This window comes from Strix aluco, chromosome 1 (genome assembly GCF_031877795.1).
Source record: "Strix aluco isolate bStrAlu1 chromosome 1, bStrAlu1.hap1, whole genome shotgun sequence".
NCBI classification, from domain to species: domain Eukaryota; kingdom Metazoa; phylum Chordata; class Aves; order Strigiformes; family Strigidae; genus Strix; species Strix aluco.
In genome coordinates, this window is record NC_133931.1 from 145825928 (window position 1) to 145851794 (window position 25867).

A 25867-nucleotide genomic window follows, 5' to 3' on the forward strand; every position below is an offset into this window, starting at 1 on the left:
CTTACAGGTGTTCGGAAATGTTTAGGTTTCCTAAGCTTATAGTCCCATGTAAGCAATTGCTGAAGATGCTAAATGGAAGTTTTGTGATCTTGAATGTGAGAAGGGATAACAAGAAAATATTATGTGTGAAGTTTTAGTCCATGCTGTGAACACTTCTATAACCTTTGGCATAATCTGAGAGTTACCATGGCCTATATCAGGAAGAAAAAAGTAGACAATGGCATTTAAGAAGACTTGAACTGAAGGGCTCTCTAATGCTGGAATTTTTGATAACATACACCTTTTTGTTTTAACTATGGACTTTACATGGCAAATAGAGATAGCTTTATCCCTCAATAAATATGAAAAAGATATGATTCGAGTGTTAAATATAAGTAACGGTTAGCAATCAAATGCATGTTCTATTATTTGCTTCCATGTGCTGGTCAGACAAAAAAGAAGAAAAGAAGTGCTATACACCGGTTTCTCAAGAATGCAGCATCAGGGATCTGTAAAAGTCTGAGTGATTCTATTGCTTCCTTTTGAAGGGCTCTAATAATAAGGAGGCCTAGGGAGAAAAATTGCAGTTGAAGACCATTGAAGTCTTGAACTGTAGTCAAGCCACAGAGTGAAATTACTGAGCCCTGAACACCTCTCCTGATCCTTCTCTGTTGAGAAGAACCTTTGTTAGATGCGGAGGCCGAGGTTGAAAGACTCAATTGAAATCCTCACTAAATACATTTTCTGAGAAGTTAGGACATGTGGATTTTTTTCCCCACATGGATTTATGAATCCACAGAATTGGAGCAGACGGGGAATCACTCATTTTTTTAGTAAAAAGAATAAACTAGAATAAGAATATTACCAATTCAGCATATGAGCAAGCAAAGCAGATTTTCTTGTACTAACCCATCTGAGCCAGAGTGACACATACTGTGACACTGAGAAATATTTGAAAGGGCAGAAAGGACTGTAGGTGTAAGTATTATTTATATGGTGAGAAACCCTTTTGTCTCGGATACTAGGAAAATTACTTTGTCCACTTATTGCTGAGCTCTTAAATAGCCCCTTCAGTACAATTGACTGACATTTTATGTGTCTTACTGCAGATCTGCATCTCCACAATGAATGATTTTCCAGGGTACATCTTCGGAGTCTATGGTCAACCTGTAACATTCTGGTGACCATATGAAAAATACTGTCCTTTTAATCTGAACTTATCAAAGCACCCTATACAGGCAGAGGCTTAAAGTGTGAGCATACACTATTAATAAGCCATCCCCAGCAGTTCTCCTCTCTGACTATTCCATGCAAGACAGACACTCTGAGGTTAAGCTTACACCAGAAAAAGATCTCTTGAGATAGCTGTGCAGGCAAGACAGTGGTACAGGCAAAACGCAACATCAGGAGATGCAGTTTGTGCTGGCAAAACAGTCTTTAGTCTGGCTTTTCCTGGGCTATACCTGGCATTATGCCAGCATAGGAATGTCACAACCTAACCATTTATTACTGTAGTGGAAAGCTTCAACCTCGGATTTGGTCCAGCAGTGGCCATTACCATTGGCCGTTTATTGATGACAAATAAAAAACAAAGGCAAGTTTAAATGTCAAGTTGGAATTTCCTGCAAGTTAGCAGGAGAAGAGTGGCAAAAGTAACGCATTTGCTGCTGTTTGACCCATTGCCTCCAGGAGTCCTTTAGCCTGGGTCATGTTGGCCAACACCTTTCACCTCTCCCAGGGCTCTTGCCAACAGGAATGTCATTGCCCTGGGAGCTTTCCAAGGGCAGGACTGATTGATGATAGTCCATCTACTGCTTAATCTAATATAATCACTCCACTTTCTGAGTTTCTTCAGGACCTGAGTACTGCTGCCAAATAGAAGTGGTATGTAGAAATGGAGAGCTGATGACGATCAATAAAGCAGCAGTTTCTGTAAACTGAAAAAGGCAGAAACAGGAAAACTATCTGAACTAGGGGAGCATGCTGTGCCAGAAGAGAAAAAGTCAAGGAGTCTGGAATACAGCAATTGAGGGAGCCTGTGTGCTGAAGAGACAGAGAAGAAAAGCAGAGCCAGCTACTGCAAAGCCTGAAGGAAGCAGAGAGACCACTGGGGAGGCAGCATTCTGCAGAAAAGCAGATCCATCAGGCACAAAAAGGAAGTGACAGAAAAGTCTAATGAGTGGCTAGGGGTGAAGTCTGTATGTGCACCTCTATTTACACTTTCAGTCTCACTCCTGACTAACATTATTCTCTTCTTTTACAGGAGAGAAAATGAGGATCAGAAATATGGAGTCACTGCTAGAAACATAGACAGGGACAGCATCACGTATCTCTCAGTCCTGATTGCTAAGTACTAGCTATAGGTCAGGCAAACTGAGAAAGCAGTGAATCATCGTATCTTCAAGGTAAAGCAATTTTAAGGCTCAATCTCATCACCTGGAAGCAAGGCAGAAAACCCTGGAAATATATCTCATGAAACTTCTTATGATGCTGTGAAGCTGAATTGATCTAAGCATCTTCAGTTTTTCAGTTACCAAAATGAACCAGACCGTATACCAGGAAAGGCATAAAAGAAGCACGGTAGATGTAGAAGATATGTATGAAATTGCCAGCCACTCTTCAAGTCTGTGGGAGTTCGGCCAGGACTTTAATAAGGCCAAGACATGTAACAGGTCTCAAGTCTTTCTGCCCACACGACAGACTCTCAACAAGGCCTTCAGGGAACTCTGAGGACTAGTCTCAAACAAAATGAAAACCAAATAGCAAATAGCAGGGGTCTGACAATGAGACCTAAACTTTTCCTTCCACAACTAAGTCCTCTTTGGCACTGGAATAAAAGGAGAGGAAACAAGTCTTTTTCTGCTTGTGGACCCTTTCATTCTCCTGTAAGGAACTGAAAAAGGTATAACTCTAAGGACTAAGAGCTGTATTGTGTGAGAAAATTACAGCAAGGGAAGTTGGACTGCATCATTAAGTTACGGCAAGATTGTCGTGAGCAGGAAACGAAAGGGTGAGCCTGTAAACTCACTACCCTCATGTCACATAAATGAGCCACTTGTGTTTTCTCTGCTACATTTTCTCTCATTTGAATGCAGTTCCTTCCTCTTTTGGCCCAAATCAGAGTTTCTGCCTAGGTCCTGAGCTTATTGTAGCTTTTCCTTGCTACCTCACCTTGTATCACAGAGTCACACAAAAAGGACAAAGTGTGTCATCACAGAACTGTGTGAGATATCAGCGTGTTTCTGGCTTTGCCACTGTTACCTGCAAGCATGACATTACCAGCGAGCTGACATTAGAAGAGCCAAACAGATGATCATTTCTCTTCTGCTCCCCACAAAAGGCCTGACGCAAAACTCACTGGAATTGGTAGAAATATAAGGGGCTTTGACTCAGGCTCAAACAGACCAGCCAGGAATAATGCTGAAAATGTATCTGGAGCTGAGATGGTACAAAGGAACTAATCGCAGTCACCTTCCTTTAGCAGAAAGCTCAGAGTGATTTGAATTGGCTAGCTTCTGTTGTGAATTAAGCTCAAAGCCCCAAAGGCAACTCAATTCTAGTCATCTAGCTTTGCAGCCTCCTCCAAACTTGATCCAGAGGGAAAAGTGACTAATCCTATTCAGTTGCTACACTGAGCTAGTGCCATCGATTAAAAAAGCTTGGGGCACAGGGAAAATGAATAATCTGGGTCAGTTTTCCTCTGCAAGTCCTTCGCACAACTTGTCAAAAAAAAAAAAAAAAAAAGTAAGGAGACAGCAAGAGGAAGAGAGGAAGCACTCATAAGAAGGAAAGCTCACCCAATAACATGCATGTGCTTTACAGAAAAGAAATAGAAGCAGATCAGTGAGGTTTTGTCAAAATTCCCCAGATAGGAAGAGATTAGATTAGAGGAGGTAGTTCTCCTATTTGCTGGAAAAAGGATCATGTTCTACACGATTTTACAGTTCTTCACTGTCCATGCAGGGCTGGGAGGACAATGATGGGTGGGAGCACGGCAAGCTGCAAAAACGTTTCTGGGCATGGAAGTTGGCTCCCTCTCTCTCCAGGGCTATGGGTATGGCATGGCTAGCACAGGAGAACAGCCTATTGCCAGGTCCTAGCCATGACCCACAGGGGGTGAGTCATAAAATAGGAGTTGCCACTGTAACAGCTGCTCAAGTGATGACACTAGTAGGTGCTTTCAGCAAATGCATTTTTGGGTAGACTTCAAAGTAACTAACTGCTGCTGAACAGGGTTACCAAGGATTGTATGCTGCAGAAAAGGTTAGTTTACAGACAACCCCCTACCAAGGTTGTTAATATAATAAAGGTAAAGTGCATATGTGATCTTTACGTTTTCCCTGCCCCTTATTACAGAAGTGGAGGGCTTTCATTATTACTGTCAGTTGTCTCATTTGACTTTGGTGCAAGTTTCCTGTGATGACAGGAAAGGGATGGAGGTTTGTTTGTGGTAAAAGTGAAGATCTTCTGTTTTAAGAAAGTTGTTCCATAAGCAGTGGAATTTGTAAAGCCTGGTCACCTTGCTTTGTGTCCTCTCATCTCCTGCATTTGCACCTGGCACGTACCACCATACGGCCAGCCCCATCCTCCACAGCCCCCCAGGTTAGTTAGGAGAATGCTGACAGTTGCTGTTAAGTATATAGGAGCTGAATTCTGTCCCCCTTTCATCAATGAGGGGCATGAAGTGATCAGATCACCTGTCTTTATCTAAATGCCAGTTTTCATGAAATTTGTTATGTGTCTTTGAGGCCGTTGTCAATGGTGGAGATGCCAAAGCTCCACAGATACTGGAGGGAAGGACGACCATGGCTTTTCAAGGGTCACTCCCATAGGTCAAGCTAGACAGGTTGGCTCTGCTAGCAGGCTGCTTTTGGAGGACAATTCACTGAGGCCTAATAGAATCACTGAATCACTGAATCATTCAGGTTGGAGAAGACCCTTGGGATCATCAAGTCCAACCCTCAGCCCTACTCTACAAAGTTCTCCCCTACACCATATCCCCCAGTATCTCATCTAAACGACCCTTAAACACATCCAGGGATGGTGACTCCACCACCTCCCTGGGCAGCCTATTCCACTGTCTGACCACTCTTGCTGTGAAAAATTTCTTCCTAATGTCCAGTCTAAACCTCCCCTGTTGCAGTGTAAAGCCATTCCCTCTTGTTCTGTCACTAATCACCTGTGAGAAGAGACCAGCACCAACCGCTCTACAATGTCCTTTCAGGTAGTTGTAGAGAGTGATGAGGTCTCTCTCCCCTCAGCCTTCTCTTCCTCAACCTAAACAGTCCCAGCTCCTTCAATCGCTCCTCATAAGATGAGATTCCTACATTTCAGCCTATAAAGAAACCCAGCATTTCCTTTTTAAGCATCGCCAGTCTCCGTACTACCAGTAATAAAGACTGAAGAGGAGGGTTAGCAAAGAAAAAGAAACCCCAAAAGCAAAAAAACCCACCTAAAGCCCAGGAAGTGTAACACTGCAGTGGAATTCCTTCTTTTGTGAGGGTGACTCTCGGTGTCACTGATGTACGTATCTAACACTTTTCACGGCTCAGCCACACGGGAGGCTGGGCAGCAGGTTTGTGGGGAGTGCAGGGAGTTTGGGGATTGACCCAGGTGAAGTGAGGTGCTGCTGTGTGTAGAAAAGGAGGGGGGGTGGGGGAAGAAAGAGACGATGAGGAGAGATAAGCAGCAGATGCAGAGGTCGAAGGAAACAGAGGAGGGGTGACAAAGGGAAAGCCTGTCCCTGCAGGGGTGTCCCCTCCAGGGGTACCTCTGGCTCAAGGATTACTGGATATAAATGGTGAAAGATCAGTGCCACGACCAGATCCTTGCGGTGAGTCACAAAAGTGTGAAGCCGCTGTCGCATGGGGGGGAGGCTCAGCATCCCCAGGCAGTCCTGCCCGCAGCCGGCCCAAACACCCCTTTTCTCCCGGTCCCAAGTGTCCCCAACAGAAGCCACGGGCACCCATTACCCGGCCCGACCGTCAGGTTTTTGTCCCCACTCAAGTCCCGCGCCCTTGCGAAGGGACAGGGCACCCCCGGCGCGGACCCAACCCCGGGCTGAGAGCCGGGTCCCACGGGAGCCCGGAGGCGGCACCTGGCGAGCCCGCTCGCCGCGGGGGCTCGGCGAGGCTTCCCCCGGCTGGACCCGGGCCCGGGCCCGCCGCTCCCCTGAGGGCGCCCAGCGGCCGCGGGGCCCACGCGCCAGCCGCCGCCGCCCGCTGGGGCCATCTTGGCGTGCGGGGCCGGGCCCAGCGCCGCCCGGCCGGAGGGAGGGAGGGAGGGAGCCAGCGCCGGCCCCGGGCCCCGCGGCGGCTCCCGGGAGCCCTGGCAGCGGGAGGCGGCAAGCCTGGGCTTCGGGAGGAGACAGCCTCGGCTGCGCACATACCCCCCCCCGCGCTCCCCGATCCCCCTCCCAGCGCTGTGGACATGTCCAGCCCCGGGATGTCCCCGCGGCACGGGGCCGTGTCGCCCCCCCGCCCGTCCTCCGCCGCCGCGCCTCGGTTTTGTCTTGGAACGCCCGGGACTCCCAAGGGGTCCTGCCGTAGCAGCGGCGTGTGTGCCTGCGGGTCACCTCGGGGTCCCCCGCGGAGGAAGGAAGGGCGAAAATACAAACTCCTGTTCGTTATCGTGATGCGCGGTGGCGACAGTCGTTGCATTTTCGGCCACTGAAGCTACCAAGTAATTCGATAAGGCGATCCCTCCACAGGCTGTGGAAAGTGGCGGCAGCGAGCCAAACTTGCCCCGGGTGAGCGCAGTGGGAACGCTGGTCCCTATTGTCCCTTCACGAGTGGGTCCGGCACCTCCGGGAAGAGCCGCGGCAGCGCGGCGGGGCGGCGGGCTGCTCCCTGCGCCCGCGCGTGGGCCGGCGCGGCGGGTCGCTCCGGCCACAGCACTTTTCTGCGTTGGGTGGACAGGGAGAGCGAGGGATGGACAGCGAAGGTTTCGGGGAGACGAGTCAAACGCCTCGCAAAATACATTACGGGGGCAGTCCAGGCGGCTGAACGCCGCTGCGCCGTTCCCGCAGACGGGCTCCCCATCAGGGGACTCGGGAGAAAAAAAAAAAAAAAAGAAAAGAAAAATCCCTAATACTTTTACCTTTGGAAAATTGAAGGGGTTTTTTTCACGCTGTCGCTGCCAAGCCCAGGATTTTGTTTTCTCTCCCAGCATGCGTTGATGACATCACGAAGTACCCCTTCTTTGTGTGTCAGTGATGTCACCAAGTGCAGTGTGGGGGACAATGGAATCCTGAACTCCAGGCGAGGGCGAGTGGGAAGCGGCTGCTCCTGCTGCTGGTTCAGGGCTGAGCCGGGGGAGGGAAGGGAAGACACAGCTGCTGCTTTAGGGCTGAAACAGGTGAGAGACGGGAAAGCTGCTGGGGATTCCTTTTGGCTTGCTGGGGGGGGCTTTGGGCTGGGCTCCCCCCCCCCCCCCCCCTTTTTGCTTTCCGACTGAGACAGGTGAGAAGTTGCTGCTGCTGCCGGAGGGACAAAGCAGGTGAGAAGCTTTGGGGTTGAAACAGTTGTAAGAATAGGAGGAAAGGAAGCAGCCCCCCCGCCAAGCCTAATAACCCCCTCTCAGCCTTAAAAAAAGCCGCCCCGGGATCTCGCCCCCTCTCCCAGCCACCTGCCTCGACCGCGTCCCTGTGGGGCTCTCCCACGGAAGCAGAAGCGGAGCCGGGGAGGGCGTTTATCCCTCCTCCCCGACACCCCTGCAGATTACTTTCCAGAGGGTCTCCATTAAAAACTCACGTCCCTCTCCGAGCGCCCCTTTCTTCCTTCCCCAGCACCCGCCGGAGGCGGGGAGGGGGACGGGGGACACGGGACGGGGGACACTGTTGGCTGCCGGTGATCCCCCCTCCAGCCCCGGAGCGGGGGCTCCGCCGCCCGACCCCTCCCCCCCCCGGCCCCCGCGAAGCGGCGGCGGGTGGCGCCCCGGCCCCGCCGCCCCTCAGCCCCGCTCGGCGGTGGGGGAGGCAGCCAGGGAAGCCATTGCCTGTTTAATAGTTGCTGTTGCAGCACTTCCGCTTCTCTCCCAGCGAGAGAGACACGAGTGGCCAGGCCCAGCCGCACCGAGGAGGAGCAGCCAGACACAAAGGGAGAGGTAGGGGGACGGGGCACCCCCCGCCGCCCTCCCCGCCGGCCCCGGGGGCAGGGGCGAGGGGCAGGGCCGGCTGCGGCCCGGAGATGGGGCGAGAGGCGGCGGAGCCGGCGGGGCAGGGGGATCGCGCCCGGGGCTGTCAGGTACCGCTGTGTCCCCCCCACCACCACCCCCCCCCCCCGGCCCCTCACCGCCCGGCCCTGCGGGCCCGCGGCCGGGGGAGCTCGGCCGGACCCCCCCTGCCCCCGGCTTTCTCCCGGCGGAGGGGCGGCCCGGCGGGGGGGGCCGGGGAGCTCCCCGGGGGCCCTGGGAGGGAGGGGGCAGTGCGCCGGCACCCCGGCCCGCTGCTGCCCCGCCGCCGCTCGCCCCGGGCCCGCGGCTGCCCCCCTCGCTCCCACCCCAACTCTCCCGGGGTGCCCTGCCTGCCCCCCCCCCCCCCCCCCAATCCCTCTCGACGGCTTCTCGCCCCTCTCGGGTGTGGACCTGCCCCTGGTAGCCCACTGTGCTCGCCCTCCTCCCCTGTTACCCCAGAGGTGCCCGCATGAAACCGGGCAGCCTCCCCTCGGCACCCCGCTGCCCCCCTCCCTACCACCGGCCTCCCCAGGCCCTCCACTCTCACCCTTTGTAGGCCCCGGCCCTTCCTTTTCTTCCCTCCCCCGCACCCCCCCAGCACAGACCCTCCGCTCCCTTCCCCCTTTGCCGGCATGCCCCTTGGTGCAGTGGGCCTCGGCGGGATCCCTCCGTGCACCCCACTCCCTGCTTAGCTGTTCCCCTTCATTGCCCCCTCCCTGCCCCCCCTGCTCCCAACACCCGATCCAGCAGGCAGGGTTATCTAGCAGGCAGGGGTTTCCCCACTGCAGGTCACAGATCCTCCTTCGGGGTCTCCCCCCTGTTGCCAGGGATGCCCCACTTCCATTTTAGTGCTGGCGACCGTCACCCCCCCCAGCTCCGTCCCTTCCTGCCTCCCCCACGTGCCTCCCGGGAACCCAAGGGACCGGAGCTGTTCCATTTTTATCTCCTACACCCCTAGGCTGGATAGTGGTGGGTGGTGATGGCTCCTCTTGTGCGTGCAGTTTGGGGGAGATTAGAAGGAATTGCTTCGAGCTTCCCTGATCCTCACAGTCGTCCTCGTTCCAGTCCCTTCTCTCATTTCGCACTTGCTTTCTGAGAGGAAGCTTTAAAAGTCCCTTTCCCCCTGCTCCTCAGTGTTACTAGTGCAGGGGAGGCTACTGCTCCTCCTGCTTCAGCTGTAGGGCCTGAAGAGGAGAGGGAGACACGAGGACCCTTTAAAAGGAGCATGACCCAAACACAGAGCGAGATTGTCAGCAGCCTTTCTCTGTGTGTGTTTGTGTTCACTGTTTGTTCCCCACGCCCCATGGTGTTTCCTCTCCAGGTTGGGGTGTGTGGTGGGGGGGTCGCTATGTCGGATGACGATTCGAGGGCCAGCACCAGCTCCTCCTCATCTTCATCCTCCAACCAACAGACAGAGAAAGAGACAAGCACGCCTAAGAAGAAGGAAAGCAAAGTCAGCATGAGTAAAAACTCTAAGCTGCTATCTACCAGTGCCAAGAGGTGAGGCTGCAGTCAGTTTTCTCACTGATTCGCTGCATCTTCTCTCCTTCCTCATTTTATTTTGCCCCGTTCCCCCACTGCTCCTTTGCTGCTCCCATTCCTCATCTCTAGCCCTTACGCTCAACCTTTCCACATGAAGCTGCCATTGTCTCACTTTTTTCAGCATCTCGGTGCAGCGAGTGGCTGCCCAACTTCACTGCTCTCTGGTCTCTTCCTGCTTCTTCCTCTGTTCCATCCCAAATATTTTCCTCTTTTCCTTCCTGCAGGCTGTTATTCTGTCCCTCAATTATTTCCACTGTTTTTTCCTTTTTCCTTATTAGCATCAGTTATAGGGATGGTGCAGGATTGTCAGAGAGGACCTTAATTCCTTCTCTGCTACTGGAAGCTATGTGGTCCTGAGTAAAGCATTGCATTTCAATGTCAGTTTCCCCCTCTGTAGGTTGGGATTGATCTAGAGGGCCTTTTTTCTTTCCAGGACTGCTTTGGGGATTAATTAATGTTTGTGAAGAGTTTTGAGTTTGCTTGCACTGGGGGAGTGCACTCTAGTGCAAGTGGTGTAATATAGCCTCAAATATTTTCCACCAAATATATTACTGTTGTTCTGTCTGCTCATCACTTGTATTGAATTTTCTGTGTATGGTTGGATGTTGACTAGAATAAATAATCCACAGCAGGTCCACTTGTGGACATTCTGTTTTACAGTAGCTCTTGCGCACAGCACAGAGTGGGTTGGGTTTTTTGGGGAATGAAGTAATTTTTATTCCAGAATAATGTCTACGTGGGGGAGAGGTGCCTGCATAGAATAGTAATTCAAGAACAGCTATGTCGGTCAGTGTTTTTCACCTGGACAGGCTCTTGTAGCCACTCAGGTTTTTTTGAAAAAAATAAGTTGTTACCTTATTTATTCTGCATTTCACCTGAATTCAGCACCATCCTGCTCCAGGGAGCTAAGCTGAAAAATGAAAGTTTTCAAGCAAACTTGCAGTACTTCAGTAAGAATAATAAACCATCTCACTGAACAGCTTTGCCAAGCAGCACAGAGAGGTTGTGTCTGTAGGTGTCAAAAGTGACTGGGGTTCTATGCAAAATGCCCCGTCGTCGCAACTGAGTTCTCTGTGGCTTTGTAGAATTTAGGCAGTTTGGTTACTCCAGATCTCCACTCAGCAGGTTTCCATGGCAAACTGACATAGATAGTGGCAAGTGGTGTTTACGCGTCATGCCCTTAACTATTTTAAAAAGAAGATTGTAAACTGCCTAATATGAAAAGACTGTGGTTCTCACGTACAAGTGGAAGAGAGGCAGAAGATGCTAGCCGAGTTTAAAGGAGAAGGGAAGCAGACTGAGTGCTGGGTGGGGAAATCTGGAGGGGAAGCCTGAGTGACAGTAATGGGACTCCAGGGAAGGGCATGATAGCTGGTTGGGCGTTTTGTGGCAAAAGCAGTGTGAGCCCAGAATAGTCTGGGCAGGGAGGACAGGGTGTTGTCTGAACGCAGTGAAGAGAGGGAGCGTCTGGAGTCCTGAGGGAGGGGACGTGGGGATGTTGTGTAGCTCTTGAGGGTGAAGAGAAGGGAGAATTGAAGGTGGCAGGAATGTGCAGGAGCCTCGGAAATAGATATTCACCTTCCTTTAAGTGTCCTTGGGAACGGTGCAGTTATTCACTCCCTTGGGGCTGGTGTTTTTTCTCAGGATGGTGATGGGAAGCTGGGGGGGAGGGGAGCCAGTTTGGCAATGACTGTTCTCGCAATCCAGCAAGTCAGCTCCTAGAACCTGGTGCATCACATTTGCAGAGGTTTTCCCTCATTTACAGGCTGGTTGACAGGGTAAAGCGAACAGTCTTTTCCACTGCCCCTGCGTGGTTGGCATCTTTGTGGGAGCATACAACAGCGCACCTGTCTGGGCTCAGTGCACGGTGCTGGTCAGCTTTTCTGTCCGGCTCTGTAACAGGGCACCTGTCTTGCTTAGTGTGATTGGACGGGTGGGAGGCTGCAGCTGACAGTGCCTCTCTCTTATGTAGTGTTGCAAACTCACGGTATGTCTGTAAGGTGTATGTGTTAACTGCTATCCCACACAGTGATTTACCTTTGTTCCTTCTTGCTTTTATTGCCACAGGATTCAGAAGGAATTGGCTGACATCACCTTAGATCCACCTCCCAACTGCAGGTTGGTGTCGATTCCTTACCGGAGGAGGGTGGGGGAAGGTGAGGGGCTGAAGTGGGCCTGTGTGTGTTTGTAAGTGTCCTCAGAGGCTCTGGATAGAGCAGAGGAATGGCTGTTTAGCTGGCTGACAGTATTTTTGTGAGTGCTTGGATGACATTAGTTTGGGGGGGGGCCTCCAGAGATTATAAGTGTTTTGATAGGAGTTTTCTGTTTGTGTTTGGGCTTGTTTTGGTGTTTTTTAACAATTGCATTTCAATCTGTTATACTGCTTTATGACTATGTTTCCAAAACTGGCCTATAAAGAGTGTGAAAACTTTCTCCTTGTTTGTTTTTTCTGGTTTATAAATCTAATGCCTGACTGCACTAATCTTATATAAATAAGAGTTCTGCCAAGGAAGCAGAGAATAGTAAAATGCAATGAGCTTTTTAGCTCAGAGTTCTGTTGCGAACAGTAACTCAACAGTGGAAGAGAAATGTGAATTCGTTGCTTAGTGGGTGCCCTACAGAAGCACACATGTTAGCTGATGAAATAAAAAGCAGGGATATTCTGTTGCCCTTTATAGAGCGGCTTGTTTTTAACTATGTTTTAGAAACTTGTACTGTTGTTTGAAACATCTAGCAGGTTGATTTAGTTCATTGCCTGGCGGCTTGAGCCCCTTTGCATTTGGAGAGGAGGCAGTAGCAGTGTAACATCTTTGGTTGTGCTTGTTCATTCGAGAGGAAAGTGGCTTTCAGTCTGATTTGTGTTCGCTGAAGTTGCCAAAGCAGAACTCTGTCCTGTCTTCTTGCTGTGGCTGAGGTTTGAGGCCTTTTTGATGTTGGTAATAGCAGAAATCAAAATTCTGTTTATAAATAACTATTTAAGTTGATCTTTTTAGTATTGAGTTGCCACCCACAAATGCACGTGAACCTTTTTATTGAAGCTTTTTGCCGCGTTGGTCTGCAGGGAGGCATTAGCTAGCACAAGAGTTGGCCTGACAGGTCCAGAGCCACTCTTTCAGTACCAGCGCCAAGGACCATAATTAATGAAGGGAGGGATGGGATGAGGCATGTGAGCAGAGGTCTAGGCTGATACTAAGATTTTTGTGCTGTTTGGAAGATAAGCGATGAGCTCTGAAATCTTTAGCTGTGACAATATTGTTTTAGTGACAATAATGACTACCTGAATAGTATAAGAGCTTCCAGCTCTTGGGCTGGAGGTGTCTGTCCTGGCTGTGTGTTAGGGTGAAGTCCACGTGCTTCTCCTCCTCCTCCCGCCATAACCTAATTTTCATGGGAGAGAAACCCAAAAGCACAGCTCAGAAAGGCACTGTGGTAACTTGAGTTTGGATCATCAAGGTGCAGGGACTGCAGTCTGAACTTTGCAAATCTATCCAAAAGTTGTGATAGATTGCAAGTATGTCAGATTACAGGTTTCATCTGAAGGTTTGTGTAAATAATATTAGAACCTTAATTTGTCCTTGTTTCAATTGGCATAATTCACAGGTAAAGACGAGCTAGCAGACTGCCTGTCAAAATAGAATATGTTTTTGATTTTTCTTTTTTTAATTACATAGACCACTGAGGATAATGCACTTCAAAGCCCACATAGTAAACTTGTGTTGTTTCAGCCTTTATAAATATTTCTAATGATAAAAATTAGTTCATAGTACAAGTAGCGATGATTAATCTTCTCTCATAATGCAGTTACAAGTATTCTGCATTCCTTCGACCTTTAAATGAGTGACAGTGAAGGCTGGCAACTCTTGCAAATAATACATGAAGCTGGTGTCATTGTTACTGTCTCTTAATATGTTGATAGGTAGGAAAATGTGAATGGAGGGGTTTGTGTGTGTGTGACCAGAGGAGTTTTGGTATTGCTCATCTTGGGGTGAAGTCATCTTACTGCAGTAAAGGTAGTGCTGAGAGTGGAGAGCGGCTCTGCTTACGGCGAACGAGGTTCCAACTGCACAGCCAAGCACTGGGAGTTTGCTCCTGTAGCAGCTGGTTTGTAAGAGGGTAGGCAGGTGCTGATTGCCACAACAGTGAGATGAGTTTCAACTATTGCAGTTATGGGGAAAGTTCACCTCTTGTGGAAAAAGAAATAGAAATAGTCAATTTGTGAGTGCGAGGAGATTAAGCAAGTGAGAGACTGGTTGTTGCGTGATGTTTAAGGTTGCCAAAATTTGCTCTGGGGAAGCCTGCTAACTGTGTCACTGATGTCCTTTTTTTCTTTTTTCTTTTTTTTTTTTTTTTCCTTTATATGAACATTATTAGCATGCTGTGAGGAAGCTATTAAATACATAGGTCCAGAACTTAGTTTCAATTTTCTGCCTTCATGACTTTGCTTATCCTCACCTTTACTCTGACCTCTAGCCCCTCATCTTTCTGCTGCCTTTGTGCCTCTACAGTCTTTTTTCAGGTGTCACTGGAGAGGAGTGCAGTCCTCTCCTTTTAGGCATCTCACTCTTTTCTGCAAGACTAATCTCAAAACTTACATATTCGGGGAGCTATATACAATACCAGGTACTACCTGGTATTCTACTGTCAGCTTTAGGGGTGTCACAGTGTCAGAAGTCACACTTGAAAACGTGTGTCTGAAACTGTATCCTGTGTTATTCTTTTTTTCTACTGGATGTTTGTTCTTACACCACCATCGTTGTATTTTCCACTGTTCTGTGCTGTGCCCGGTGTTTGATAGCAGTTCATTGTTGGCCTTGTTGCAAAGTGCTGTTCTTCTTCCAGTCTTATTGCAGTAATGGGAGTTTGAGATATTTAACACATCCCAGAGCAGCTCTGCATATTGAAAGAAAAAGCTTTAGGTTGTAAATGATTTTTAGTAAGGAACTGTTTTATTTTTCTTCTTATAAAACACCACATATAAGATGCAATTACAAATAATGAAAACCATTTGATATTTCAAACAAAATAGCTTAAAAACAAATGAGTTTCATTTTTATTTTTGTAGCTTGCAGTGACCATATTTTCATGTGTGTAACCCACAGATCATCTGTTTAAAAAGAAAAAAAAAAAAACAAAACACAAAACCAAACCCCAAGCACACTCAACACCCTGTGATTGAGCAGCTGTGTGGGTTTTACATATATGTGGGTAATAGGAGGGGAAGTTTATTCCAGACCTTCCTCTCAGGAGTTTCCTCGCTTCTGGTTTTCCATAGCTTGCCTGTGTCCCCCAAACGCTTACCTGTGCTTGTCTCTCATTGACTGCTTCATCATCTCTTTGTAGTCCCTTTGCCCCTCGTGTCTCCCTCCCCAGGCTGTGATTTTGATTTTATGCAGGCTAGTACAGTCACTTGTACAGAGGTGCAGACTGTGTGCAGATAAACACAGACTGAGTTTGGTCTGCATTTAAAAAATAGATTTTTGGACTTGAAGACATTTTCTGAAAAGATACATTTAATACATGTCACAAATATGTGTGTTCCTGATGGAGACAATGCTGTTCTCCTGAGTGTCCTGGTGTAGTAGTATATGTGTGGCATTCGGCTGCTTCTGAATAGTTCTTACTCTTCATCATCATTTTTGGTAGGCTGGTGCTCTAGAGGTCTTTAATTTCTGTTGTCTCCAAGATGATTTGACTTCTGATATTAACACTGAGTTATGAAAGTTGAAAGTGGCTTTCAAGTTCAAAAGGTGGTTAGTGATTAATATGAATTGGAGAATAACTGTTCGGACCTGGAGTGGTTTAAATCTTTTAAGAGAGTACCGGGTGATTTCTTCTACTTTATATTATATCAGAAAGTTGTAACTCTTGTTTTAGAACTCAGAGAGGGTACCTAGAGACTTTGGACTTCTGGTGGAGTAAGTCACGTATTTCTTTTGCGTCATGGAAGTCTGCGTCTGCAACTGTCTGCAGGTGTCAAAATACGGTTCCATCTTGCTACGTAGGCAAGCCTGATCTTTGTAGCTAACACTTGTGAGTATTGTGCCAAAGCTTTCCTTCTGTCACTGTGACGAAGTTCCCAAAGCTTTAACAGAAGTTAATTAAAGCTTTAAGTACTGTTTATTCTCTTTATGTCATTTATTTGATCTCTGTATCTAAGCGTCTCCTGATAGTAAATCTAATTGCTGCTGTGAAGTTATGAAATAAATGGTTTTCCCCATTTTAGGGATGGGGATTTGCAGTACACAAAAACCAAGTGACTTGTCCAAGGTCACACAGGAAGTCTGTGGCAAAGTGGAGAAATGAATGTAAATCTCCTTTGTTTCAGGCTAACTTGCAGCTGAGCTGTTCTGCTGGAACTGTGTGCATTGGTTGCGTTATGAGCAGGGCTTTGAATTTGTGCTTTATTGGGTGTCTGGTATTGACTGTATGTAGGCATGGTAATCTAATGTTATTTTTCCCATCTGTGTAGAGGGACCAAAATGGATATTAACTCAAATTAATGTTTTTTAATCTTTCTTACCCAAACTGAAACAAGGTTGTCTCCATGTGGCTTATTTAAGTCCATATAGGAAAAACCAGCTGTTACATAAACAAAAATAATTTTCAAATCTTCACTGAAGAAGGCATTTGCCTGCAAGGCTTACCATTGCTTCAGAGTAAAATGCTGTCACAAATTCATTATTTAAAGAATAATAATAAAATACAGTTGTGTCTCCTGTCTCCTTGAGCCCAGTTTTTGAAAATTCACAGAATAAGGACCAGATCTCCCTGAGAGTCTTGTGAAAGTTAACTGTCAGCACTTAATAAATATATGTCTCGGTATAGGTGGTGGGGAGAAGTGCTATCCACTATAATGTGTGGAATATTCATAGTTTTCAAAACTTTGCAATGTGGAATTAAGATTTCTTGTCTAGAGAGAAGTCTGCAGAAAATGTGTGGCTCAAAGGCAGTTTTGAGCTCAATAGTTTCATATTATAATTAATAGATTTCATCTACATGCCATGAAAGTCTGGCATTTGTTTTGATTACATTTGTTTTTATGGTGCTTGTAATTTTTTGCAAAGGTATTTTCTCAATACCTCCAATAATGCTTTAAGTGTGTTTGCTTTTAAATCTGGTGTATTATCTAAGGGTGGATTGTCACTGTTAAATTATAATATCAGTGTTGTTTTTATTATTTTCATGCTTGGAATAGTCCTTCCTGGACATAGCCATATTCTAACATAAACTTTTTTGTCTTGCATTTTGTAAATAGAAATCTTAATTTCAGTGAGGCAGGTTTTTTTTTTAATGTGCACACTCAAATTATTAGATCAAGAATGACACAAATGCTGGATTTTGCTTCCTTGTAAAAAAAGGTGCAGATTATGTTTAATGAAAATTATCATCTTGCAAAAGTGTTTTTAGCACTTTTTTTTCTCCCCTGTTGTTTTTCTGAAATGGGAATGTTTTCTGTGAGAAGTTTCCAGCCGTAGGATAGGAAGGACCTTCGTTAATTAGCGCTGTGTGTAGTTGAAAAATATCTTTTGTCATATAAACTACCAGTGGTTCAGCATTCCCTCCCCGCTTTGTTTGGCACATGATCCCTGGAGAAATAACTCTTCCTTTTGAAATGGTGTATTAACTAATTTAGAGATCCTCCGCAGCTGTGTATGGTCTAGCTTGCAAACCATAAAAATCATACCATTTCTACACTTGGTGAATGTGAAGTATGTGTAGGTTGCAGCTCCTGCAGGCGAAGTCCTCTGCCTGATGTACTCAGACAATAGCTGCACAGGAGCAGCTGCTTTATTGTGGATTGATTAGTTAATATTGCAGGAATTCACCTTTCTGAAGATATTCCTGTTTTTATTTATTATCTCCCTTTAAACATCAGAAATGTTTTGATGGCCAGGCTTCTCGGACGCTGTGGCAGGAGCTGGCTGATGCTGTGGTAGATTTTGTTTGGCACATCCTGGCTCAGTAATTCCCAAATGCACTGCATTCTGTGCTCTTGCATGCCAAACATCGGAACGATGAATCTTGAGAGCGGCTGTGAAATTGTATCATGGCTAAGAACAAAGAGGATTGAAATCCCTTCTGTGCACACTCTCTTGTATACCACTTAATTTTATTATTTGACTTTCAGCTTTGCTGCCCTTGGAGGGCACTGTGCAACTGTGTTTATGATGCTGTGTATATGTTTTATCTGAGAAATTCTAATATTTCCTCTTGGTTATGCAGTCTTTAATTTGGTTTCATTTTTGTTGTATTCCAGCTCTGCTTGTCTAGATTTTTATATTGGATATGTGTATAGCAGCGGTTTATACGTCTGGTTTTGTTTTAAGAAATATTCATGATATGTGTATGGTACTTTGTAGACATAAACGGGAAACACTGTGTGGAGTATTTATACTTTAAGGGCTTGAATGTATCTTGTCTTTTTATATGAAGACAAAATTATCCGCAGAGAACTGGCTAGTCTAGGGGATTGAGAAAGTGATAGGACACGGTTTTGTGTTTGAGGATTTCAACGAGGGCAGGTTGCTAGTGACAGAGAGCTTTGTGGATTCTGAAGAACGGGTTGGTCTTGAGAGCTGATAAGATGCCATCTGACAAGACGTTAACTTTGGCCCCGCTGTTAAGGGGGTTTGTTCTGGGAACGGAGACAGAGCTGACCTGCACTGGTACAAGTTATGTCAGTGGATTAAGTATGAGTTAGCACACAGCGAAACTTCTGCAGCCTCTGCTTGCACTTTGCTGTAATTCTGCATGATAGACCAGCCTTCCATACAGCATGTCTCTCAAAGTATTTAATGTACCAAACAAAAAGAAGATATCATTTCATGTGAATGAGTTCAGAGATTATTGCACATCTGTGCAGACTTGCACACCACATACAAAGCTAGGCGCTGTGCTTTCTCCACCAAAGAAAGTGCTTTCAACTAAGTTAAATTAATGATGTAGTTTAGTCATTATAGTAGAATCTTGCCAATCTGTACATTTATTTGAACGAAATAAGTTTATACTTATTTTTCCCTCTGAGGCTTAACAGTGGAGGTCTAAATACAGACTTTGTTATTTTACAAGATGAACTAGAGAACATGTATTGTCAAGTACTATAAATAAACTACAACTGTCAAAATAAACACTGTACACTCTGGAATTCAGAGGGGTTTTCTTGTTTCTCTTGCCAATTTGCACATTTCAGCAACATGCAATTGGTGTTCCAAGGCATTTGTGGAAAGTGTAATGGTTACTACAGTGCATTTTCTGTGCATGAGTGGCTAATTGACATTAGCAAGAGAATATGTCATAGATCTGTATGCTTAACTGCAACATCCAAAATGCAGTGTTTTCTTTATTAACCTGACCTCCCTGGGATAGGACGTGGGGGAAGAAAGGAGAGTGGGGCATACAGATTATAGCTGTGGTGTTTGATACCCCACACTCCTTCCAATCTCTTCCTTGATTTCACAACTGAAAACATAACATGATGAAGTTGAACGTTTTGAGAATTGGGTTCAGGCCAAGTTTTGGCAGTTCATTTGTTTAAGGGAAAATACAAAGTAATTGGATTAAAGAAGCTGTACATTTAATGATGTAGAGTCCTGTTAAATTCCTTTACTTCTGTATTTCTGTGAATCAGTGCAGAATTCTGGGCTTGATTCCTCAAGGGCTTCAACTTTTGGAGTCAAAAGTGAGTAAACCAAATCAGCATGTTAGTTAGGTGTATTTTGCACTTACTTTGTATCAGCGTAAATGATTATTTAAGAGATTAGAGAACTGCATTTCTCATCTTTCCCTCTGGAGCCGCTGGACTTGCTGGAAACAGAATCTTGAACTGGTACCGAGAATTGTAAAGGCAGTAGTAAATGCTGTGGGCTAGAGGGAAGGTGCTTCCTGAGGCAGGTGGACTGCTAATATTTAATGCTATTTCTGCTGTGGGTATCTGAGCAATAGATTCTTGCCATTGAGGCTAATTTCAGTATCTATTAAGGAGAAAGAAGGAGAAGGGTCTTGGGTTCTTTTTTTTTTTTCTTTCTTTCTTTCTTTTGATGCCTAGGATCCCACAGAGAGTTGCATACGGGAGTGAAAAGGCTCACAAACATTAAAAATTAATTCTGAAGTCGAAGGTGTCTTTTCACAGTAGATAAATTGATGAAAAAAAGAAAAATACTTCTAGTGTGGACTCAAAACGTTGTCAGGGTTTTTGGAGACAACAGCAAAGCTTCAGGGCAATAGCTATTGTTATACAAGGAAGCCTGTCAGGGTATCTGTCTCAAAGGTTTTACATGCAGCTTGAAGATCTTCACTGAAATTTTAAGGTGCTGATTTAGGTGATGACTGTTATGGATCTGTCATATGTTTGAAATTTTCAAGTGGACAACTTCTAGAAAGTTTCAGTGTGTTATTTTGTATTCTGAAAAGTGTAGACTGCTCTGAGAAGTGGCCTATGAATGGTGGGAAAAGTGCAATATATTTAATTAACTGTTGCAGATGGCTTTGAAAGATTGCTAAAATGCACGCTGTTGTAGTAACATAGTTTTAAAGCAATTATATCAATACTGTAGTGTACCACAAAAGGTCATTTCATCAGAAGTTTCTGATCAATCAAACTGATTGTTGTAATACTATATTTGCACATTATTTCCTGTATGTCTTGATAACCTTTTTAAAGGAGATAAATTAGATGATGCATGCAAGCATTTATAGCTGGTGTCTTCCTTGACTTGCCTGTAAGTAGTTTATTAATAAGAATTGTCTAGTTTTGGTTTTGATGGGGTAATTCTCCATTTGAGAATCTCATATTTTTGTAGTGCTCTGGCTTCTGATAAAAGTATTTATGCTTGCTTACCCTTGGGGGTTTGTAGGAGAGAGGGAAAAGACTGAAGGCTTTGAACAGATATGCCAGATAAAATCTCAAAATATCATGAATCTGACTAGAGTTCTCCATTGTATTAAAGCTGTGGTGATGTTTTCTTTTCTACTTCAAATCAAACTTCAACAGCACCCTCGTGATCTACAAAATCGGTCAAGAAAATGTATAGTAGTGACAAGAGTGACCTAGGAAATCTAGATTCTGAATGTAATTAGTTTCAGGCGCTCAGCTGCCCTACTGCTTGTCTTTTAGTTGGATCCCAGGATTGAAGTCTCTAGTGAAATTTTAATACTTCCTTCAGAATAGCATTTTTCCAATTTTTTCCATCCCCTCACTCTCCTTATTAGGTTAATCAGATTGCAGGCATTGGCAAGACTGAGAAGATGAATTGAGTTGCAGGTGAGGAATGGAAAAGGACATAAAACCACTCGAGGCAGAAGGGTGTTATGTTCCTATGGACAGCAAGATTGTGCAAGGTGTTAATGGAGACTGTAAGGGGTGACAGAGAGAGATGGCCCTTCAAGACAGCAGAGGCAATTTTGCACTGGTTGCTGAAACAGTTGGAAGCAAAGATAGACTGGTTCTTTGTCTGCTCTAGCAATTTAGCTCCACTTTCTTATTGCCTTCTCTAAGGAGCAGAAGAGACAGGGCATCCTCCTCTTGAATGAATGGGGAGGGCCATCCATGGGCCAACCTCTTCATGGGCATGGGTGAATTTTTAAACAGGCAAGCATGCTAGCTGCAACAATAGTTTTTGCTGTGCTGCTTGTATTACAACCCACCTGGGAGGCAAAATATTCATACACCCATAAAGTCAGTGCATTTATATGGTCTGACACTGTTTACAATACTCTGTAAATTAAGAAGGCATAACCTACTATACCTTGAATATTACATGTAACAGGTGCCCAACTGTATCATTGCAGACCTTCTTGAACCACTGCATGAGCCTCGTGTGGTTCTTGACCCATGGATTGTCCTGTATCTTTAGAAGTGCATGAGCAAGATGTGAGGAGTGGGAAAAGAAAATTGGAGGAGTGATAGCAAGAAAGGAGCAGAGGGAAGGGCAGAGGCAGAAGTGGAGGGAGGCGACAGAAGGGGGAGAGAGAAACAAGTAAGCAAGCAAAAACAGGTAGGAAAGTTCAAAAAACTACTTGAAACTCAGTGAATCCCAGTCAAGTAGACTAGTATTAAAGATAGGAAGTTGCAAATTTAATTTGTTGAATGCCCTGTGAACCTGTATCTCCCAAAGGAGCACACCTTGCTTTTGTAGCATCTGGAAGAGAAGCATGACAAGAACTGTTATTCAGTAAGTTCTATAGTACTAGGCACTGAGATACTCAGTGAACAAACTGTTAAGAGATCATTTTAGAACAGATTAAGTCCTTCTACCCAGTAGGCAGTGGAGTTCTGGAAGCTGTTCTTGCAGGAGGTTGTGGAGGCATTATCAGCACATTTAAAAATGGGCTGAACAAATTCACAGGCAACAGGTCCATTAACAGACTCAAAGAGAGAGGTCAGGGATGTACCCTTTAGCACCCCTAATGCAGTGGCTGCGGATGCTGCGGGAGTATGGGGGGAATGGGCTACAGATAGTGGTCACAGTCACCTAGTCTGAGGAGTATCTGCTGTTACCATTGCCAGGAGTGGGGTCCTGAATTAGATGACCTCAATTGATCTTTTTACATTCTACATGGAATACCCACAAAATTACCTCCTTCCCCCACCCCACTGTCCCTCATTTCAGTCCGCTAACTTCAGTCTCTTTTCTGTTGCCTCGTTGCACTTGACATCACTTTTAGCCACATGAAATGCTCAACTTCTGCCCTTTACAGAACTGTTCTTGCCCCTCTTTTTATGCTTTGCTGTTTAAAGCAAGCCCTCGTTTCCTGTCACTCAGCCACTTCTCCTTGATTCTGTGAAGAGTTAACCTTCATGTGTTTTGTTTTGCTGAATTTAGGCTGTAAAATTTTCAGGGCAAAGGACTTCTTTCATTTTTGTCTGTGTTTGCAAAGTGGTATGTAAATTTCCAGCTATGTTTAAATGTTCTTTAATAATAAAGTAGGTTTAGTCCTTGGGCTTATAGATGTCTACCTATCCCCCCTTCCCAAAAAAATGAATTTCTGCTTATGTTGCAATATTGCTTTTTTTTTCTTTATCTGATTGAGGTAAATAAGCGAGTTGTTTTATTCAGCAGCTATTGTATTATCTTGAATATGTGATTTGGTTATTTTCCGGTTTTATGCACATCAAGGTTATCACAGCTGTTACTTTGTGATACTACTACATTGTAATAGGATAATGTGTTTTGAGATATATTAGTGTTGGGGTTTTTTTCTTCCTGGATAGTGGCAGAGAAATAATAAAGGTGTCCAAGAGCTAATCTCCTTCCTTGCTGTCTTTGTGCTCCTACTTCACCTTCCACCTCAATAACTAGGAGGACTGTAACTATTTGTTAGGGAAATAGTAGTTAAATTGCAGTGTTATTACATGTGCTGAGACATTCCAATTTAAAGTACTTAGTATTCAGTGTGGGTACTCCTAATGACTACAAATATTATTTTACATTTGAGGTATTATGATGTATCAGGTATGTCTTGTACATTGTTTTTTCCACAGAAAATGCAAATTTTCTAACCCATAGATGGTGCAAGCTGTACTTTCTACATTGCTTTACAAGGATTTTTGCTTTGTTTTTCATAGTAGAGTCTTGTTTACGAGGAGGTGTAAAGTTCAGACAACTTAGCGTTGAAATTGTTCAGGTGCATGTTTCACTGCAGTGCTAAGTAGCACAGAACTAGCCATTTAGGACATATTAAATAACTAGTACTGGATTTTGCCAGGAAAGACTGAAAAATAGGGATTGGATAGTGGAGCCTCTGTATGGTAACACTTTGCAGCGGGGATGCAATGAACTGGCAGGGTCCAGCTGTAAACTGGAGCAGCAGAGTAAAGGGCTGAGGGTAAGTGGGGATGTGCTGTGACCTCTCTCATGGCTGGCTGAACAGCTGGATTTGTTAGTGATTCACAGCTTGGCTTAAAGAGAGATAAGGAAGGAGTGCTGATTGGGGTCTGGATTTGGGAAGGAGACTTGTCTGTTACCTAGTGAAGTCTGTTCTGTTTGCAGTGGTCTTCGTCAATTCAGAATGAATGGGGAAAAAAAGGACGGAGCTAGAGTTGATGGCTGAACTATGAAAAAGAGTGAAAATATAGGGTGGGGTTAGATGTGACCCTTAAAAGCAGAGAACAATAGGGAAAAAAAAATGCATTTTGCCAGATCCTTTTCCAGTAGTAAAGCTGCCAGTCTCTTGCACAGATTCTCGGCTCTCTGTCTGTACTTCTTTCCTAGGCTCTCTCTTCATTACACTCCAATGTGTCCCAAGTCACCAGTGTGGTGTAAGTTCTGCAGAAGAGAGCTAGTGTGCTTGTTCTGGCCCATGGAGCTGGGCCTCTTTCTGCAAACCGTCACAGGCTTGTAAGGAACAGTGCTAGTGTCTTCTGCCTCCTTATCCTGCTGAGCTGAGCAGGTTCTGGCCCCTTATCTTTCCTGACGGCTGCACTGGTCCTTCGGCAGCAAGCCATTACATCTGTCAAAGTCTCCAGCCCATGCTCACAGGGAACTGAAGAGGCAAGGCTGTCCTGTTGAGAGAAGGAAAATGTTTATGAGGAATTAAAAAATAAACAGACAAAACCATTCTTGTTTTATTAATTTACTTGCAAATGAAGTAGCAGTGATCAGCTAAACTACTGTCTGTGGATATAGATTTATTTTTTTTTAAATTGCTTAAGTATTTGGATCACGAATCAGAGGAGCTTGATGAAAGGGAAAGAGGAAAGTGTTTTTAAACTACTTAAATGGGCAGTTGGGATAATCCTGAGTGCAAGGTAACATAAGAATTGACATTTGTCATCTTTCTTTTTGTAGTACTCTTTGGTCATTGGAAAAGTGTATTTTATTATCTTGAAAGGTTTCTGGTCAGGAGGATGCATCTAAACTTCACTTCGGGGTTATGAGGACATTTGACATGTGCAGTAGGTGAGCCTGTATGAGCATTTACACAGCAGACAACTGTATGCCAGGCAAATGAAAGATTATTTGGTCAGTATTTTTACTAATCTTTCTCTCATGTACATATTGAATGACACATCTGGAAAGTCATCTAGTACCTGTTTTAGCAAATGGTTTCTTTTCAGAGAGAGAATCTTGTTTTCTGGATATTAAAATAGTAATGAAACTGTGATGTTTTGCTTTCTTGAAGATAATGTGTCATATTCTAATGACACACTAGGTCAAGTGCTAAATTTCAGTCCTGGCTGGAGATTGTGAATGAACTGTGTCCAGAAATAAGTGGTTTTGTGTGTCCCTGTTCATATTACTAGGGTTCAAGGTCACTAGAAGAGTGGTGGGTTTTAATGTACAATATACGTGATTTACCCATTCTTTCTTAAAAAGTGCCAGACTCTTTACTGAACTACGCGAGCACCTTACTGTTTTATGTATAGCCAGTGATCATCTTTTTCTCAGCTGGTTATATAAAAAGAAGGTAAGCGTTTATTTTTTTCTCCTTTTTAAAATTTTTTAATTATGCTGAGACAGTTGGATAGAAGAATTCACCTTCCGTTTGGCTTCTGAAGGAAAGATATATTTGTTTTGGTTTGTTTTTTTTGTTTAGTGTTCTGGGTTTTATATAGGGTTATTCTGTAGTAGGGATTATATACTATGATTATGAAGCTATCCTCTCTTCCAAAGGGTCATGTATGTGATCTCTTGTCAATAGGGAGAAACTCATGCTTTTGACCTTTCTGTCTCTTTGGACTCATTAGTTGTTGGACATAGTGGTGCTTCTAAAATTGCTTAATTGTTCCAAAGAGATCATTTGTGCTTACTCTGTTATTGCCATTTGATGCTGTTTCTCTACACTCTGCCAAAAGCCCACGGTATATTGCATTTTTATTGTTATGTAAAGCAGCTGTAAAACAAACAGTATGGTTGTGTAAGTGTATTTGAAATCTTTGCTATTGGCTACTTCATTTTTTCCCTTTATGTCTCTAACTTTTACATTTATAGTTTTGCCACCACAGGGAGCTAATGAAAAGCAAGCATATAGACTGTTTAAAAATAATAATAATAATGCCATGTACAGATTCATGTCGCTTCCTTATTCATATTTATTAGCCTGTTTCACAGTATAAGAAAAGCTAGGGCATGCTGTGCTGGGGTGTTTTTTTGGTGGGAGGGTTGGGGTTTTTTGTCTTCTCTGTGCATTGGTTTGACTGTTACAGTCCTCTATTTTGGGAAACTTCGACAATTGT

General features: G+C 44.9%; 1 protein-coding gene across 6 annotated transcripts in view; it reads left to right on the forward strand.

Annotated features, from left to right (window-relative positions):
* The first annotated feature begins 7155 nt into the window (after positions 1-7155).
* LOC141929380 (ubiquitin-conjugating enzyme E2 E1) overlaps positions 7156-25867 on the forward strand; it is a 45606-nt gene continuing 26894 nt past the window's right edge. Inside the window, exons 1-5 of one of the 6 annotated variants that reach the window (XM_074838777.1) lie at positions 7156-7335; positions 7440-7476; positions 8018-8082; positions 9473-9651; positions 11761-11811. In XM_074838777.1, the coding sequence (XP_074694878.1) occupies positions 7156-7335; positions 7440-7476; positions 8018-8082; positions 9473-9651; positions 11761-11811 (512 nt within the window). Of the gene's footprint in view, positions 7336-7439; positions 7477-8011; positions 8083-8164; positions 8223-9472; positions 9652-11760; positions 11812-25867 lie in introns of those variants that run through there. The other 5 variants (XM_074838733.1, XM_074838741.1, XM_074838772.1 and 2 more) reach the window with 5 other exon arrangements.